This window comes from Trichosurus vulpecula, chromosome 2 (assembly GCF_011100635.1).
Source record: "Trichosurus vulpecula isolate mTriVul1 chromosome 2, mTriVul1.pri, whole genome shotgun sequence".
NCBI lineage: Eukaryota > Metazoa > Chordata > Mammalia > Diprotodontia > Phalangeridae > Trichosurus > Trichosurus vulpecula.
In genome coordinates this window covers 52,777,486-52,793,010 of record NC_050574.1, presented here as the reverse complement: position 1 = coordinate 52,793,010, position 15,525 = coordinate 52,777,486, and the positions used below count along the sequence as shown (strand labels likewise).

The window sequence follows — 15,525 nt, the reverse complement described above, 5'->3', positions numbered from 1 at the left end:
GGCTCCCCTGAAGTCATCCTGATCCCCCTTGGTGGGGGAGCAGGAGAGGGGGAGGGCAGGGTCCTGCTTTCATAGCTGTGCTTTTTAAAAGCTCTGTCAATGAACTTTGGTACCTTTTCCCCTTTTTTGACTCATGGGCCTCCCTTGTTGAAAATGATACCTTGCAGAACCTGTTTTCCTGAAACTTATCAGGGCACTTTTAGGAATATAACCAGGAACAAGGAGAGGGTTGAACTGGCCTGGAGAAATTTCCTGTTTTGTTGAGAGGGTGAGCTCCACGACCAGGGAGCCTTGCTGAATTTCTGACGGCAAGTACGTATTCTAGTGTTAGCTCAAAACCGCAGAAACTTCCCTTGTGAGAAATTCCTTCTGTGTTTGGGGAGCCCAGATGGCTTCCCAGAGCGGAATCCGGGCTTTTTTAATTCTGTTTTAGCCCCTGGCTGTCACTGAGGATAAATCTGGATGGCATTCAGTAGCTAGGAGAACCCAGCTCTTTGTCCCAAGGAGCCTGGCACCTGGCACCTGGATTCCAGAACTTCCTGCTAGAGATGCAATGCCATCCAGACAAATCTCCGTGGAAAGGAAGGGACGGACAACTTTTGTAAAGGTGAAGGAGGGGGTGGCAGGGAGAAAGCTGAGATTTGTTTCCCTCTGGTTGACGCCACTTTTATGGCTGTGGGCATCTGCTTGTCTAAAAGATATGGTTAACAAAAGCCTCTGGAATTTTAACTAAAAATGTTGCAGAGCCCAATCTTTCCCCTCAGTAAAAGATAGCCAAGGGAGAAGGAAGAGAAGAAACAAGCATTTATTAAGCACAGACTGTGTGCCAGGCACTTCACAAATGTTATCCCATTTGATCCTCACAACAGAGATTTTAGTGCTCCTATTTTACGTTGAGGAAACTGAGTTAGGCCTCTAGAGGTTAGGTGACTTGCCCAGGGTCACACAGCTAGTGTCTGAGGCTGGATTTGAACTCAGGTCTTTCCAGACTCCAGGACCAGCGCTCCATCCACTGTGGCACCTCGCTGCCTACTTGGTCTCTAGGTGTTTGCCCTCCACACATGTCTTGTCTATGTGCACTGATGGTGTGTGTATTTGTACTTATCGGGCAGGGGGAAGGAGTCTTTTACTATGTTTCTTATTGTGCCCTTTACTAAATGTTTCTGCTTTGAAAAAGAAATGAAATTTAGGGGAAGGGATACAATAGGAAATGCAAATGATGTAAAAACAAAGGCTATTGATAAGAATCTATTTTTTAAAAGAATAAAAGACATTTGGAAGGAAAGCATACGCTAGACCAACAGTCGTTTCCCAGGGTCATCCTAGGCAGGCAGAGGGTGTGGTGACTAGATTGCTGGGCCTGAGTTCAAATCCTACCTCAGACACTAATCCCTGGACCTTTGACCTCTGGACAAGTCACTTAATCCTGCTTGCCTCAGTTTACTCATTTGTAAAGTGGAGATAATAACAGCACCTCCCTCACAGGCCCGTTGTGAGGATCAGGTGAAATGATAATAAATGCAAAGTATTTTGTATGGTATAAAATATTATGACTTTTATCTCTTACTAGAAGGGATTATTATTCAGGTATTGGCTTCTGGGGTCCTGTCCAGCTCCTAGATTGTGAAATTCTGTGATCTCCAAGGGGCAGTGTAGGATAGTAGAAACAGCACAGGCCTGAGGATCAGGAGAACTCAATTCTCCTCCTGGCTTGGGCACAGATTCTGTGTGTGACTTGGGGCTGGGCCTTTCCCTCTCAGAGCCTGCTTCCAGCTATGAAATGAGAGCCCCCAGGTCCCTTCTCTCTCTAGCGTTCTGTGTTCTAAGGTCATGGGGTCTGAAGCTTTAAATTGTAGGTAAGCTCCTTGAAGGGAGGAATTCTGCTCTTTATATCCCTAGCACCTAGGAAGGGGTCATGTATACCGTAGGCACTTAATAAATGTTGAATTTCATTCCACTGGTCATAATTTTTCTTTACAACTTGACTATTGTGTAAACAAGTTCAATGTGAAGTTGTATGTAGAAGATATATCGGATTCCATGCCGTCTTGGGAGGAGGGGGGGGAAGAAAATCTGGAACTCAAAATTATGTGGAACTGAGTGTTGTAAACTAAAAATAAAAAAAAATCTTAATTAAAAAAAATAAATAAATGTTGAATCAGAGCTGCCTAAGAGGTGATCCCCACACACAGCCGCAGAGGATCAAAAGTCCCTTTTGTAGTTTCTGTTTTTATAGGTGAGGAAACTGAGGGCTCCAGAAGAGAAGTGACTGCCCAAGGTCACCTAGGTAGTAAGAAATTGGGAACCCGCATCCTGTAATTTCAAATCTTTCCCACTGCACCATGTAATCCTCTCTAGCTCTAACATTCTATGTCCCTCCCATCTCTGACATTCTCTGTTCTCAGCTCCCTCCCATCTCTGACATTCCGTGTTCTAAGGGCCCTCCCAGCTCTGACAGTCTATGTTTTAAGCCCTTCCTAGCTCTGATGTTCTATGTTCTAAGGACCTTCTAAACTCTATAACCTCACCCAGGTGGTAAGCATGCTTTCTTTCTCGTTCTTTAGACTGTCTCTTAAGGTCCCTTGCATCAATGTGACTTTGAAGGATTCAGTCTTTCATGAATTCACTTTCCCTCTAAATAACTTTGAAAGTTCAAGGTCTAATTAGGGTGCTTGAAACTATTCCCTGCCAAGGCTCTGCCCTTCCAGCTTTGGACTTAACTTTGAGCCCCATGGGTTATGGGGCATCTTTGCTCATTTAATCCCTGCTGAAGGGCAATTAAACATTAAACTAGGTTCCTGAGAGGGAGTGGATTTCCCTGGGGCCTGGGGGATTAGGGAGAAAAGAAGGGCGGTCATAAGAGTGTGGCTTGTGATGAGCACGACTTATCTCTTAGATACAATGCCATTCCCCATTTGATAAATGGTCAAAGGATACGAACAGGCAGTTTACCAAGGAAGAAATCGAAGCTAGCAATAACCATATGAAGAGATGCTCCAAATTACTAATAATTAGCAGAAATCTGAGAAACAACTCTGAAATTCTACCTCACACTCCTCAAATTGGCAAAATTGGCAGAAAAAAAAAAAGGAAAATCAACCAATGCTGGAGGGGCTGGAAAAACAAGCATGTGAATGTCCTGTGGGTGGAAGTGGGAAGTTGTTCAGCCATTCTGGAAAGCATCTTGTACTCCCAAAGCTATTAAATTATGCATATCCTTTGACCTAGAAATACACAACTAGGTCCAAAGAGATATTTTTTCAAAAAAAGAGTAAAAGGACCCAATTGTATAAAAATATTTGTAGCAGCTGTTTTTGTGGTGGCAAAGAATTAGACAATGAGGGGATGCCCATCAGTTGGGGAATGGCTTAACAAGTTGTGGCATATGAATGTAATGAAATACCATTGTGCAGTATGGAATGAGGAAGGAAAGAAACCTGGGAAGACCTGTATGAGCTGTCGGCAGAGTGAAGTGAATGGAGCAATTTATACGATAATGGCAATGTTTTTAAAACAAATAATTTTGCAAGACTTAGGAACTGTGATCAACACCATAACCACCTATAATTCCAGAGGACTTATAATGATGCTGCCCACCTACTGATGGATTCAAGGGTCAGATTGAGACTATTTTTTTAACATGGCCAACGTAGGAATTTGTTTTGCTCAAAATAGCTTTCTCAATGGGGTTAGAGGAGAGAGGGAAATAGAAGAAAGTAGACTTTGATTGAAAAATAAATTAATACATGAAAAATAAAATCATGGTTACAAAAAAAGAGGGCCCTGTGGCGTGGAATGCGTGCTTAGCAGCCACAAGGGAGGCCAGAGTTCAGACAGGAGACTTGGAGATGTGTGTGTCATCCCACATCTGGAAGGAAGTTTCCTCTTTTCAGGAGCCCTCAGTAACCCCGCTCTTAATAACTGCTCCTATTTCTAGATCCTATTTATAAAGTTAGGCGGTACTAACATTATTATCCCCACTTAACAGATAAGGGAGCTGAAGTCCATAAAGCTTAGATGACCTATCTGGGCTCGTGCTCTTCCTGCCCCATCACAATGCCTCTCTAAGCTTTTAATTGCACCTGGATTTCCAAGTGGACTCTGGTATGGTTGGAATTCCAAGAAGCTGTCCTGTAGTCCTTAACTCTTTTTGTGTCCTGGATCACTTTGGCATTCCTGTGACCCATTCTTGGAATGATGTTAAATGCACAAGATAAAACCCATAGGACTAGAACAGAAGCCAATTCTATTGAAATACAGTCCTCAAGAAAATTTTAAAATATTAATAAAATGAAATAAAATTGATAAAAATATTTAAAATATTTTCAAAACAAGTTCACAGACTCCAGGTTAGCAGATTAATATCAATGATGTCTAAGATCTTTAGAATTAGCTATTCAGAATTGGGAGAGATGACAGAGGCCAATTAGTCCAGCCCAGGGATGGGGAGCCTGTGGCCTCGAGACCTCATGTGGCCCTCTAGGCCCTCAAGTGCATCCCTTTGACTGAATCCAAACTTCACAGAACAAATCCCCTTACCAGAAGGATTCTGTAAAACTTGGACTCAGTCAAAAGGCCACACCCAAGGACCTATTAGGCCACAGGTTCCCCACTCCTGCTGCAGCCCCTACCCAATCAGAATCACCTCTACATTACCCCAACAGACATATTTCCTCTTCCACACATGATACGCTTTACTTGAATATAAGCCAACACATTAGCCAGCCTGTTGATCAGTAAGCATTTATTAAGCACCTACTCTGGGCCAGGTAAAAGCAATACAAAGACAACCATGAAACAGTCCCCAGGTGAGGGTTCTCTTTTCTATGCTAAACCTCCTCAGTTCTTCATGATATGATAGCATCATTGACCCATAGCTGAAAGATTCCTCAGGGTCCATCTGGTCCAATATTCTCATTTTACAGTTGAGAAAATGGAGGTCACATTACTTGCCTAAGGTCACACAGGTGGCAGGTGGGACTGGAACCCAGACCCTCCGAATCCAGATCCTCATATGGCTTGAACTTGAGACCAGCTGTATGACCTCGGGCCAGTCACTGGATCATTCTGGGCCTCAGTTTCCTCATTTTCAAAAGGAGGGGTTGGACTAGGTGGCCCCCAAGCTCCTTCCAGCTTTCAGTCTGTAACTCCATGACCAAATGAAGAAACTAGGACTGTTTAGCCGGGCACAGAGACTCCTGCAGCCCATCCGTGTCCTTCCTAAACTGTGGTTGGTGCCTGGAGCTGAACACAACACTCTAGTTGCACACGGTGCCTGGCATGTAGGCACTTATAAATGATTGATTGGGCAGACTAAGGCAGTAGACACCCACTGGGTTGTCTCCAGTGGCCAGTTTACAAATCTTAAAGGCCTTTGTGACATGACACTCCCCCAATCCCTTAAAATGACCACCACCGTCTACCTTAAAGCCCTGATTTTGTGTGTGTGTGTGTGTGTGTGTGTGTGTATGAATTCAGTAAATCCTAAATGCTCACAGCTCTCCCCTCCCTCTTAGGATTGGCAGTATGAGAGGCACCTTACTGGGGGGCTAGATGCTGCATTGGCTGGACCTGGAGTCAGGAAGACCCAAGCTCCTATCTGGCCTCAGATACTAGCTGTGTGACTCTGAGTAAGTCACTTAATGTCTGTCTGCCTCGGTTCCCTCATCAGTAAATTGGGGGTAATCATAGCATCTCCTTCCCAGCGTTGTTGTGAGGATCTAACGAGATAACATTAGCATGCTATATAAACATTAGATATAATTGTTGCTACCCGAGACGGCCCACTCCAACGTTGGAGCATTTGAAGCATTAGCTTTGGGCCTGGCATCCCAGTGCCTGGCACCTCAGAAGCCCTTGGAAAATCTTAATCAATGGTATGCATCTTGGCCAATATTCCATCCAGCTTAGTCACCACAACCTTGATCAATGACACCTGTATTAATGGCTATTTATAATTCTCATGACAGCTGCTGAGGGCTGTTTGAATCCATTAGTGCTAATTATCTCCTGCTTCTGATACCAGCTATTTACTCCAAAGGAGCCGTCGAGGCTGGCCTGATAACCAGGCAGGCTCGAGTGGTCTGAGCCTCAGCACGTAGCCACTCGGCTGGTTGCGGGCTGGTTAATACAGGTCTGGGGAGGCCTGAAAAGGGTGTGCCTGGGTGAGGAAGCAAAACCAGGCAGGGAGCAGGCCCAAGTCTCCCACCCTTGTTGGGGGGGAGGTCTTCTTTTTCTGCCCTCTTTGCCTTATTCAGGCTTTCCTCCTGGCCCTCGCTCATCTAGGCAGGGAGCAGGCCCAAGTCTCCCAGCCTCATCAGGAGTCTTCTTCCTTTTCTGCCCTCTTTGTCTCATTCAGGCTTTTCTCCTGCTCCTCCTTCATCCAGGCAGGGCTGCCAGAGAGGAGTTGTGAATCCTTGCTGACCTTCATCCTTGAGATGGACAACCTCCATCTCTTCTCTTGCTGCACCAGAGTGCTCACAATCTCCCCCATAAGTGGGGATAAGAATATTTATACTGCCCAGATGAGCAAGGAAAGCATTTTGTATATCTCGAGGTCCAATGAAAATGTAACTTCTTTGTACAAGAAATATTAACTAGCAATGTAACTTCCAGTGGGACTGAGTGTAAATCGTGGGCCCTCCCCCCAGTTCCTTAAGGTCCCTGTTCTCTTGGAGCTAGGGTTTCTTGGGACCCTCCCAGCTACCTCAGCTCTTCCTTTCCCATGGCCTGCCATTCAGACATTCCCTGGCCAGTGTCTTCCCTTACTCTTTATCCTATCCACCCACAGGGCTGGGCTCTCATACTATCACCAGGCAGCATAGACCCCCATCTCTGGACCCTAGTCAGCCAGTCCATTAGCACTTATTAAACACCTTCTATGTCAGGCTCTGTGTTACAGAGATACAGAGAAAGGCAAAAAAAAAAAAAAAACCAGCTCCTGTTCTCAAGGAGCTTGGCCTCCGCCAACCACCATCCAGACAGGATCAGTGGACAGGGGGGTTTCTCACCCTTGTTATTTATTTCATACTTTCCCAGACTTCATTTCTCTTTAACTAGGCACAGTGCAGGAGGATGTGCCATCTCCATCACATTCTTAGAGAAAAGTTAGACCATGGGGCTTACAGAAGGGGGAAGGACTGTAGAGCTAGAGCTAGAAAAGGCCTCAGAGGCCACTGAGTCCAACCCCTTCGTTCTACAGATGGAGAAACTGAGGCGATCTAGGCTGAATTCTGGCTGTGCCACGTGCTAGCTTTGTGACACTTGATTCTGTAGTCCGAGGAACTGAGTTCCAATCCCACTTCAGATGCTTGCTACCTGGGCATCCCTGGGCAGATCACTCCCTGGGCCTCGGTTTCCTCATCTGTGAAGTGTAGAGATTGGACTCGATGGCCTCTGAGGACCCTTTCAGCTCGGGATCTGTCATCCTACGATCATTCAATGACCCTGTTTTCTTATCTGTGACACAGCAATGATAATATTTGTTGTTGAGTTGTCTAAGTCGTGTCCGACCCTCTGTGACCCCGTTTGGGGTTTTCTTGGCAAAGATGCTGGAACTTATTGGACAGATGAGGAAACTGAGGCAAACAGGGCGAAGTGACTTGCCCAGGATCACATGGCTAGGACGTATCTGAGGCGGAATTTGAACTCAGGATCTCCTGACTCCAGGCCTGGTGCTCTCTGCACCATGGCGCCACCAGCCACCCCGATAATACTTATCAACCCGTTAGTCCACAGATAGGTACCTTAGCATTGTCTATGTGTCCGGCACAGTGTTAACCTCTGGGGATATAAAGGAAAAGCTAAAAGTCCCTACCCTATAGACGCTTAGTTTCTAATAGAGGAGACCTGTATAAATGGATATTAAAAAGAGGTTTATAACATGCATGTAACAGCTTAAGGTTTTACGCCCTCATGTAGCGATCGCTTATTTGATTCTCACGACCACCTTGGGAGGTAGGCGCTGTTGGTATTCCATTCTACGGATGGAGAAACTGAGGCAGGCAGCAGTTAAATGACCTGCCCAAGATCACAGCTAGTAAGTGTCTAAAGCAGGATTTGAACTTGGGTCTTCCTGACTCCCGATCTAGGACCTTATCCACGGCCTTTCCTGGATAGATCCATGCAGAGTGAATACAGGCCGACCTCAGAGGGCTTATTGGCACGAGGGAAATGCCTTGTAAATCTTGAAAGTCACCACGGAAATTTGGGTCATTATTAATACTCACAGTCTGGTAGTGTGTAGCATGGTGGAGGGAACACAGGATTGGGAATCAAGAGCCCTGGGTTGGATTCCTGGCCAGCTGGCCCTCTCTAGTGTGATCCTCAGTGAGCCTCCTCACCGCCTTGGGCCTCAGTGTTCCCATCTACAAAACGGGAATGATGGATCCCCCACACTCTCGACCTCACAGGACCATAGTGAGAAAAAAGCTTTATACGGTATCCCTGGAAGCACTCTAGAACTAGGAGGTGTTCTGATTCTTGATAATAATCAGGTAAGGGGCAGGTAGGCAGTGTAGTGAGCAGAGCATTGGCCCTGGAGTCAGGAGGACCTGAGTTCAAATCTGGCCTCAGACACTTGACACACTTACTAGCTGTGTGTCCTTAGGCAAGTCACTTAACCCCAATTGCCCTGCCTTCCCCCCCCTGCAAAAAAAAAAAGAAAGAAAGAAAAGGAAAAAGATAATAATCCAGTAAAAGCACCTTCTTAATTCCCCACATTTTTTTTCTACCTGAAGGCTCCTATGACGCTCGGGCCAGGGTGCTTGTGTGCCATGTCACCTGGCTGCTGAAAATACCCCCAGAGGAGCTGGAGAACCTGGAAGAGATGTTGCTGGAGAGCCTGAAGGAAAGACAGGAAGAAGAGTCTGAGTAAGATGGCATTTGTAACTTTTCAAGAAAATCCATTTTTGAGAAGTGAGCCTCAATGTTCTTACCTGTAAAATGGGTATCATGGACCCTTTAATTATACCTTCCTCCCAGGGGTGTTGTGAGAACCGAGCAATGACGTTCCCAAGTGAGGAGATTTTTCTAATTAACTGCAACTAATCTTTTTAACGATCAAAACTTTTTTTTAAATTTTACCATTTTATTACCATTTTTTTTTTACCATTTTTACCAATGTTACCATTTTAATTTTAATTTTACCATTTTTAAAATTTAACCATTTTAGCTGTAAATCATTTTTAAAAATAGATCACACCCGTCCCTGCCTTGTTAAAACATACAGGGATGGGATAGGACTGGACTTGCGATTCCATTTATAGAGGGATCTCCTGGGTGAGGAGGCTTCCTCTACCGGTGCAATGCAGCACCTTCTTCACTGCCCCTTAGGGTCTCAGAGAGGCCCCCCCACCCCCAGGCACAGAGAGGTTGTGTGCCTTGTCTGGGCTGGATGGTCCTGGGAGGGTCATCCCTAGAATGATAAGATGTTTTCGAAGCGTCCTATGCAAGAATTTATTTTGTTTAACTATGCCTATGTGTCCAGTTTTTTTTCTGTTTGATAGCAATCATAGCACACCTATAGAGCTTTCATTGGTGTTTACTAGCATTCATTTAAAGTTGGTCAAGATCTCATTTGAGTTTTGTGACTGTGGACTAAGTCGGTACGACAGACTTCACGTCTCCCATCTTACAGATGACAAAACCGAGACTCGGAGAGATGAAATGATCAGCCGATGGTCACACCACTAATTAAGTGTTGGAGGAGGATTTGAACCCAGGTCTTAGGGACTCCTAGTCTAGCGCTCTATTCTTTATGTCACATCACCCACCCAATCACAGGACGACAGAGTCTAGAGCTGGAAAGGAACCCCGAATGATCACCAGCCTCACTGTCTTTGCTGCTGCTATTAGCCTTATACAGATGAAGAAAGCTCCCTCTAGAGGTTGGAACTACCTGCCCCTGGGCTCATTTCTGCCCTTTCTCTAGGACAGAGGACCGTCCTCCACCAGTTGGCTGTAACAGTCGCCCAGTGAGGTTTCTCCCAGCCTTTTCTTCTCTAAGACAAACCTCTCCTGAGGGTAGACTGGCTGGCTTTCAATCCTTTTCCCCAAGGCTTGACTCCTAAACCATCCAGCTGAGGAGCCAGGACTAGAAGAGACTCTGAGGAATCTTAGGACCATTTAGTCCAATCCATTTTACTGAAGGGGAAACTGAGGCTCAGAGGGAAAGGAGCTTGCCCATGGTCCTACAATTAATAATATATATTGATGTCTCAGTATTCATATGAATAAATCATTTTAAATATTAATAAACAATTTATTAATATTAGTAATGAAGAAACATAAGACACATAAATTTAGAGATATCCACAGGCATTTATTGAGTACTGAGTATGTGCCGGGTACTGGGAATACAAAGTGGGGAAAAAAGGATTGTTGTGAAGATCAGAGGCCACGATGCAGACGTGGGGACTCTTCCTCACCTCTACCTCATCTAGGACCTCTCTTCCTTTAAGAGGCGGCTATGGTCTTCCGCCAGATTTCGTAAAGAGGTTGTTTCATTCTTTGTGCTCTGTATCCCAAAGGCCCCTAGAACAATGCCTGGCACATTGCCGGGGCTTATGAAATACTTGCCGACTGATTGACTGACCTTGGGCAAGTCACTTCCCTCAATTTACCCATCTGTAAGACAAAGGGGTTGGACTAGATGATTGCTGAGGCCCCTTCCAGTCTAGAACTGTGGTCTATTATGTTCCCGTGTGAAGATCTTTGTAAATTTTAAGGTGTCTGATACTGCTCCTACTATGGCTGCTAGCCACCACTACTGTTACAGCTACTACAGATTGAGTGGCGTGTCATTTGCCGGCTTTAAGGCTCCCTTGAAGGCTCTCTGTAGATAGGGGAGGATGAACGTTGACCCTACTACCCTGGGCAGTGAGGATTGTGAATGTAGGTCACTAACTTAATCAGAGCCGCAGCCGTACCGGGTGCCAGACTTCCAGCGTATCTAATCAGTCCTACATAAATAACCACCCCAGAAGACTGGCATACAAGGCAGGGCGCCCGGCCCCTTCCCTCGGGCCTCGTGTCTTTTCCTCTAGTCGGTTTCTTCAGGTCAGCCTGCTCCGGAGAGCCAAGGCAGGGAAAGGTTCGGGGGTCGTCTCCGCATCTGGGCTTAGAGCCGTGCGCTTTGCACTCACCACACCCTGCAGATGTGGCAAAGGGGGAAGGCAGGAGAGAGCTTTTAGTTTCGTGATTGGGCAGCCAACAGTGAGGTGGGTGTAGGGAGACTGATTTGCGTCCTGAGTCTGGCATTTATTCGCCTTGTAATTTTTTTTGAGCCTGTTTCCCCATCTGTAAAGTGGGGGCAGTGATACCTGTGCTGCCTACTCCCCAGGTTGTTCCTGAAGAAAGTGCTTTGTAAGCTAGAAAATATTATACAGACTGATAGTGTTAAAATAATAATAATAATAATGGTAGTTAGCATCTCTATGGCACTTTAAGGTTTGCAAAGCACTTTCTCTATGTTAGCACGTCTGATCCCTGAGACAGCCCTAGGAGGCAGGTGCAGTTATCCCTACTTTATAGATGGGCCAAGTGAGGTTAAGGGACTTAGCTGGGGTGGGGGGGAGAGCACATCACACAACTAGGAAGTGTCCGAGGCAGGATTTGAACCCCAGGCTTCTAATTCCAAGTTCAGCACTATCCGCCATACTATCTACTGACCCAGTGTTAGAGATAGATTTTTCCTCGCTATGGGACCTTTGAAACTGGCTCCATGCAAAAATGTGGCAGGGTCGGGGGTTGACTTGATGTGAACCTGCCATCTGATTCCTTTACTTGATGTTACTTGTTTGACCCTGGCAAGTCACTGTGAAGTAGATAGTGCATATTATCATGACCTCATGATAGATGGGGAAACTGAGGCTCAGAAAGGGTCATCCAGTTCTGGGTTCCAAGTACCCTCCCAGCTCTGACATCTTGTGTTCCAAGTACCCTCCCAGCTCTGACATTCTGTGTTCTAAGGGCCCTCCCAGCTCTGACATTCTGACTTGTAAGGGCTCTCTCAGCTCTGACATTCCGGGTCCTAAGGGCCCTCCCAGCTCTGACATTCCGGGTCCTAAGGGCTCTCAGCTCTGACATTCTAGGGTTCTGACATAGCACCTAAGAGCTGAGCATTGTATTTGGAAAATCTAGGTGATCTTTCTAAAGCTAAAAAAAAAGGATGTATACATTATGTATGTGTGTGTGTGTATATATATATATGTATATACACACACACACACATATATATGTATGCATGTGTGTATATATGTACATGTGTATATATGTATGTATGTATGTTCACACACACATAAGTACGTGTGTATCTCACCTCCTTCTGTGGTTTTTCCAGACTCTCCTTTTCCAATTTTTTTAGAATTTGCCTTTCAAGTCTGAAAGAGGCAGGCGTTTTGAGTGCCCTTTTTGCCTCGTCTTCTGAATATTTCTGAAAGACTTTGGTTTGCAATACCCTGGGTTGGGGGTGGAGGGAGAAGGGGGAGTGAGAGAACACAGAGAGAATGGCAGGGTGTGTTCACTGATCTTCCCAGTACTTCTATTTTTAAAAACCTTTTGTGCTTCTTTTCATTATTCAAACTGCAGTCCAGTTAGGATGGATCGATAGGGTAAGTATGAGCACGTACTGAACGTTGTGTCCCGTTTGGGCTTCTCAGCCCTTTAAAATCAGTGATGATCCGTGGTGTTTCTTGTCATTAAGCCTTGCATGATGGAAGCCCTATGATTGGCCCGGCATTGTGGGTGAGGGCTACTCTCACAGGTCTTTCTTCCTCATCTTCCTCTTCTCCCTTTCCCACCCCCAGAGCTGCTGAAGCTTTAAGAAAAAAGAGAGAAAATCGGAAGAAATGGAAGCGTTATCTCCTAATTGGCCTGGCCACTGTTGGAGGCGGGACAGCGATAGGTAAGGACTACCTTTGAGGCTTTGGGGCGTGGTCCAGAAACTCCCTAATCTAATCAGTGTTGCCAAGACAGAAAAGGTTGCCTGGAGTTTGAAGTGAAAGGGCAGGTTGAAATTTGGCTGGCCTTATGACCTAGAAACCCCAGCAATGAAGGCGACTCTCCTATGACTCCGCCAGGCTCATAACCTTAGGGGTCCACCTCTGCTTGGGCCCCTTGGCCTCAAACCCCACCCTCACTCCCAGCCAAGTAGGTGCCAAGGCCAATTCTTTCTATCATTCTTCCCTTTTTTTTTAACCTTTTGTTTTCATTTTGCATTTTTAGATTAGATTTTATTTTCAAATTAACAAGCATTTATTTTCTCTCCCTCTAACCCTCCAATTGAAAACCAAAGAAAGGAAAAGAAAACCTTTGTAACAGATGTGCGTAGTCAAGCAAAACAAATTCCCAAATTATCTGTCTGCCTACCTTTCTCTATATCCGTACACACATACATATATGTATATGTATATACACACATATATACATACATATATACCTGTGTGTACACACACACACACAAATTTCCCTCCTCATCCCACCCCAAACCTCCACGCTATTATTACCTCTCTGTCAGGAGGCAGATAGCAGGTTTCATCCTGGCTCCTTTGGAATCGTGATTGGTCATTACATCGATCAAAGTCTCTAAGTCTTTCAAAGTCGTTTGTCTTGTATTGTTATTGTATCAATATTATTGTTATTTTATAAAATGTTCTGGTTCTGCTCACTTCACTTTGCATCAGTTCAGATGAGTCTTCCCAGGTTTTTTGGAAGCCTTCCCCTTCATCATTTCTTTCAGCACAATGGTATTCTACCACCTCCTAATGCCCCAGCTTCTTCAGCCATTCCCTGTTCATGTGTGTCTCCTCAGTTTCCAATTCTTTGCCACCACAAAATAGCTGCTATCAATATTTTTATACATATAGGTCATTTTCTGCTTTCTTTGATCTCTTTGGGATACAGATCTCATAGCAAGAAGTGTAGTAATGTTTTGTCCTGACCCTCTTTTCTACTTTCTCTATAACTGTCCTGGATCAGATCCTCATACTTCTCAACCAGGTTATTATAATGGCCGCTTTATCAGTTTCATAATTTCAAATGAATGAATGAATGAAAAAGCATTTATTTAGCATTTAGTGTGTGCTAAGTCTAAAGATAGAAAAAAACTAAATGGTTCGATACTGAGTCTGGAGTGAGGAAGACATGAGTTCAAATCCAGCCTCAGACACTTACTAGCTGTGTGACCCTGAGCAAGTCACTTAACCTCTGTTTGCCTCACTTCCTTCATTTGTAAAATAGGGATAAGAATAGCCCCTATCTCCCAGGGTTGTTGTGAGGATCAAATAAGAACAATTTGTAAAGCACTTAGCACAGTGTCCGGCACGTAGTATGTGCTTTATAAATTATCATTCAGTGCAAAGTCAGACAGTCCCTGACTTCAGGACACTAACAATACGTCAAGGGGAGTTTGTGGCCTGGGACAGAATTCCGATGTGGAAGGTCACTGGGCAGGTGGATGGAGGACCCATGTTGAATCCTTTCTTGTTTTCCTTGTAGGGGTGACAGGTGGTCTGGCTGCCCCCTTCATGGCTGCAGGAGCAGCCGCTATTATCGGCACCACGGGCGCTGCTGCTTTGGGCTCCGTGGCGGGCATTGCAGTCATAACCTCCCTCTTCGGAGCTGCAGGAGCCGGTCTGACAGGTAAGCTTGGAAAACCCATCTGACATCCTAACTGCGGCTGGTATAGTACATTAAGGACTGAGTAGAAAGGATCTATGCCCCCACTTTGTAGATTAGGCAACTGAGCTTCCAAGAGAAGGGACTGGCCCCCACGGTTTTAGAGCTACTGACGAAAAAAATAACCAAGTGGTACAGAGGATGGAGGACTGGGCCTACAGTCAGGAAGACCTGAGTTTAAATCCAGCCTCAGACACTTAATAGCTGCGTGACCCTGGGCAAGTCACTTAACCTCTGTTGGCCTCAGTTTCCTCATCTGTAAAATGCGGTTAATCATGACACCTACCTCCCAAAGTTGTAAGTAAGATTTAAATGAGATAATATTTATAAATTGTTTCGCAAACCTTAGAGGAAGATGACTATGATTACTCTCCCACAATACCTCTAGCATGTTCTATAGCTACATGTGGCCCCCGTCCTTGGGCTATACCAAGGGAATCTCCAAGGGAAGGCCGATGGCTATGTGGGCAAGAAGCTACATTCCTTCAAGGCCGGCTGTTGACAACTGTGAAGGTTCCCCCTAGGCCATGGGATGGCACCAGGCCGTTCTATTGGGGTTTTGGGTTGTTGTTGACTGTTTAACGTGCTGGTCATTCTGAAATGAATCATACCGTCTCACTGCTTTCAAGCTGACACCCCAATCACAAGGGCTCTTGTCATCTAATGCCAGCCCAGATAAATTGATGTTGTGTAGTGGAAGGAATGCTGATTTTGAGCCAAGGGGCAGGGTTCAAATGCCATCTCTGCCATTTACTGCCAGTATAACCCTGGACAAGTCAATTAACCTCTCTGGGGCTCACTCTCCTCGTTTTTAAATGAGTAGGTTGGACCAGAGATCCCTTCCAGCTT

The 15,525-nt window shown here is 45.3% G+C and overlaps 1 protein-coding gene across 2 annotated transcripts in view; it reads left to right on the top strand.

Moving 5' to 3' along the window:
• TMCO4 (transmembrane and coiled-coil domains 4) overlaps positions 1-15,525 on the top strand; it is a 124,975-nt gene that overhangs the window by 26,990 nt on the left and 82,460 nt on the right. For both annotated transcript variants that reach the window (XM_036746963.1, XM_036746962.1), the window contains exons 5-7: positions 8,739-8,871; positions 12,807-12,904; positions 14,497-14,640. In XM_036746963.1, the coding sequence (XP_036602858.1) occupies positions 8,739-8,871; positions 12,807-12,904; positions 14,497-14,640 (375 nt within the window). The remainder of the gene's footprint in view (positions 1-8,738; positions 8,872-12,806; positions 12,905-14,496; positions 14,641-15,525) is intronic.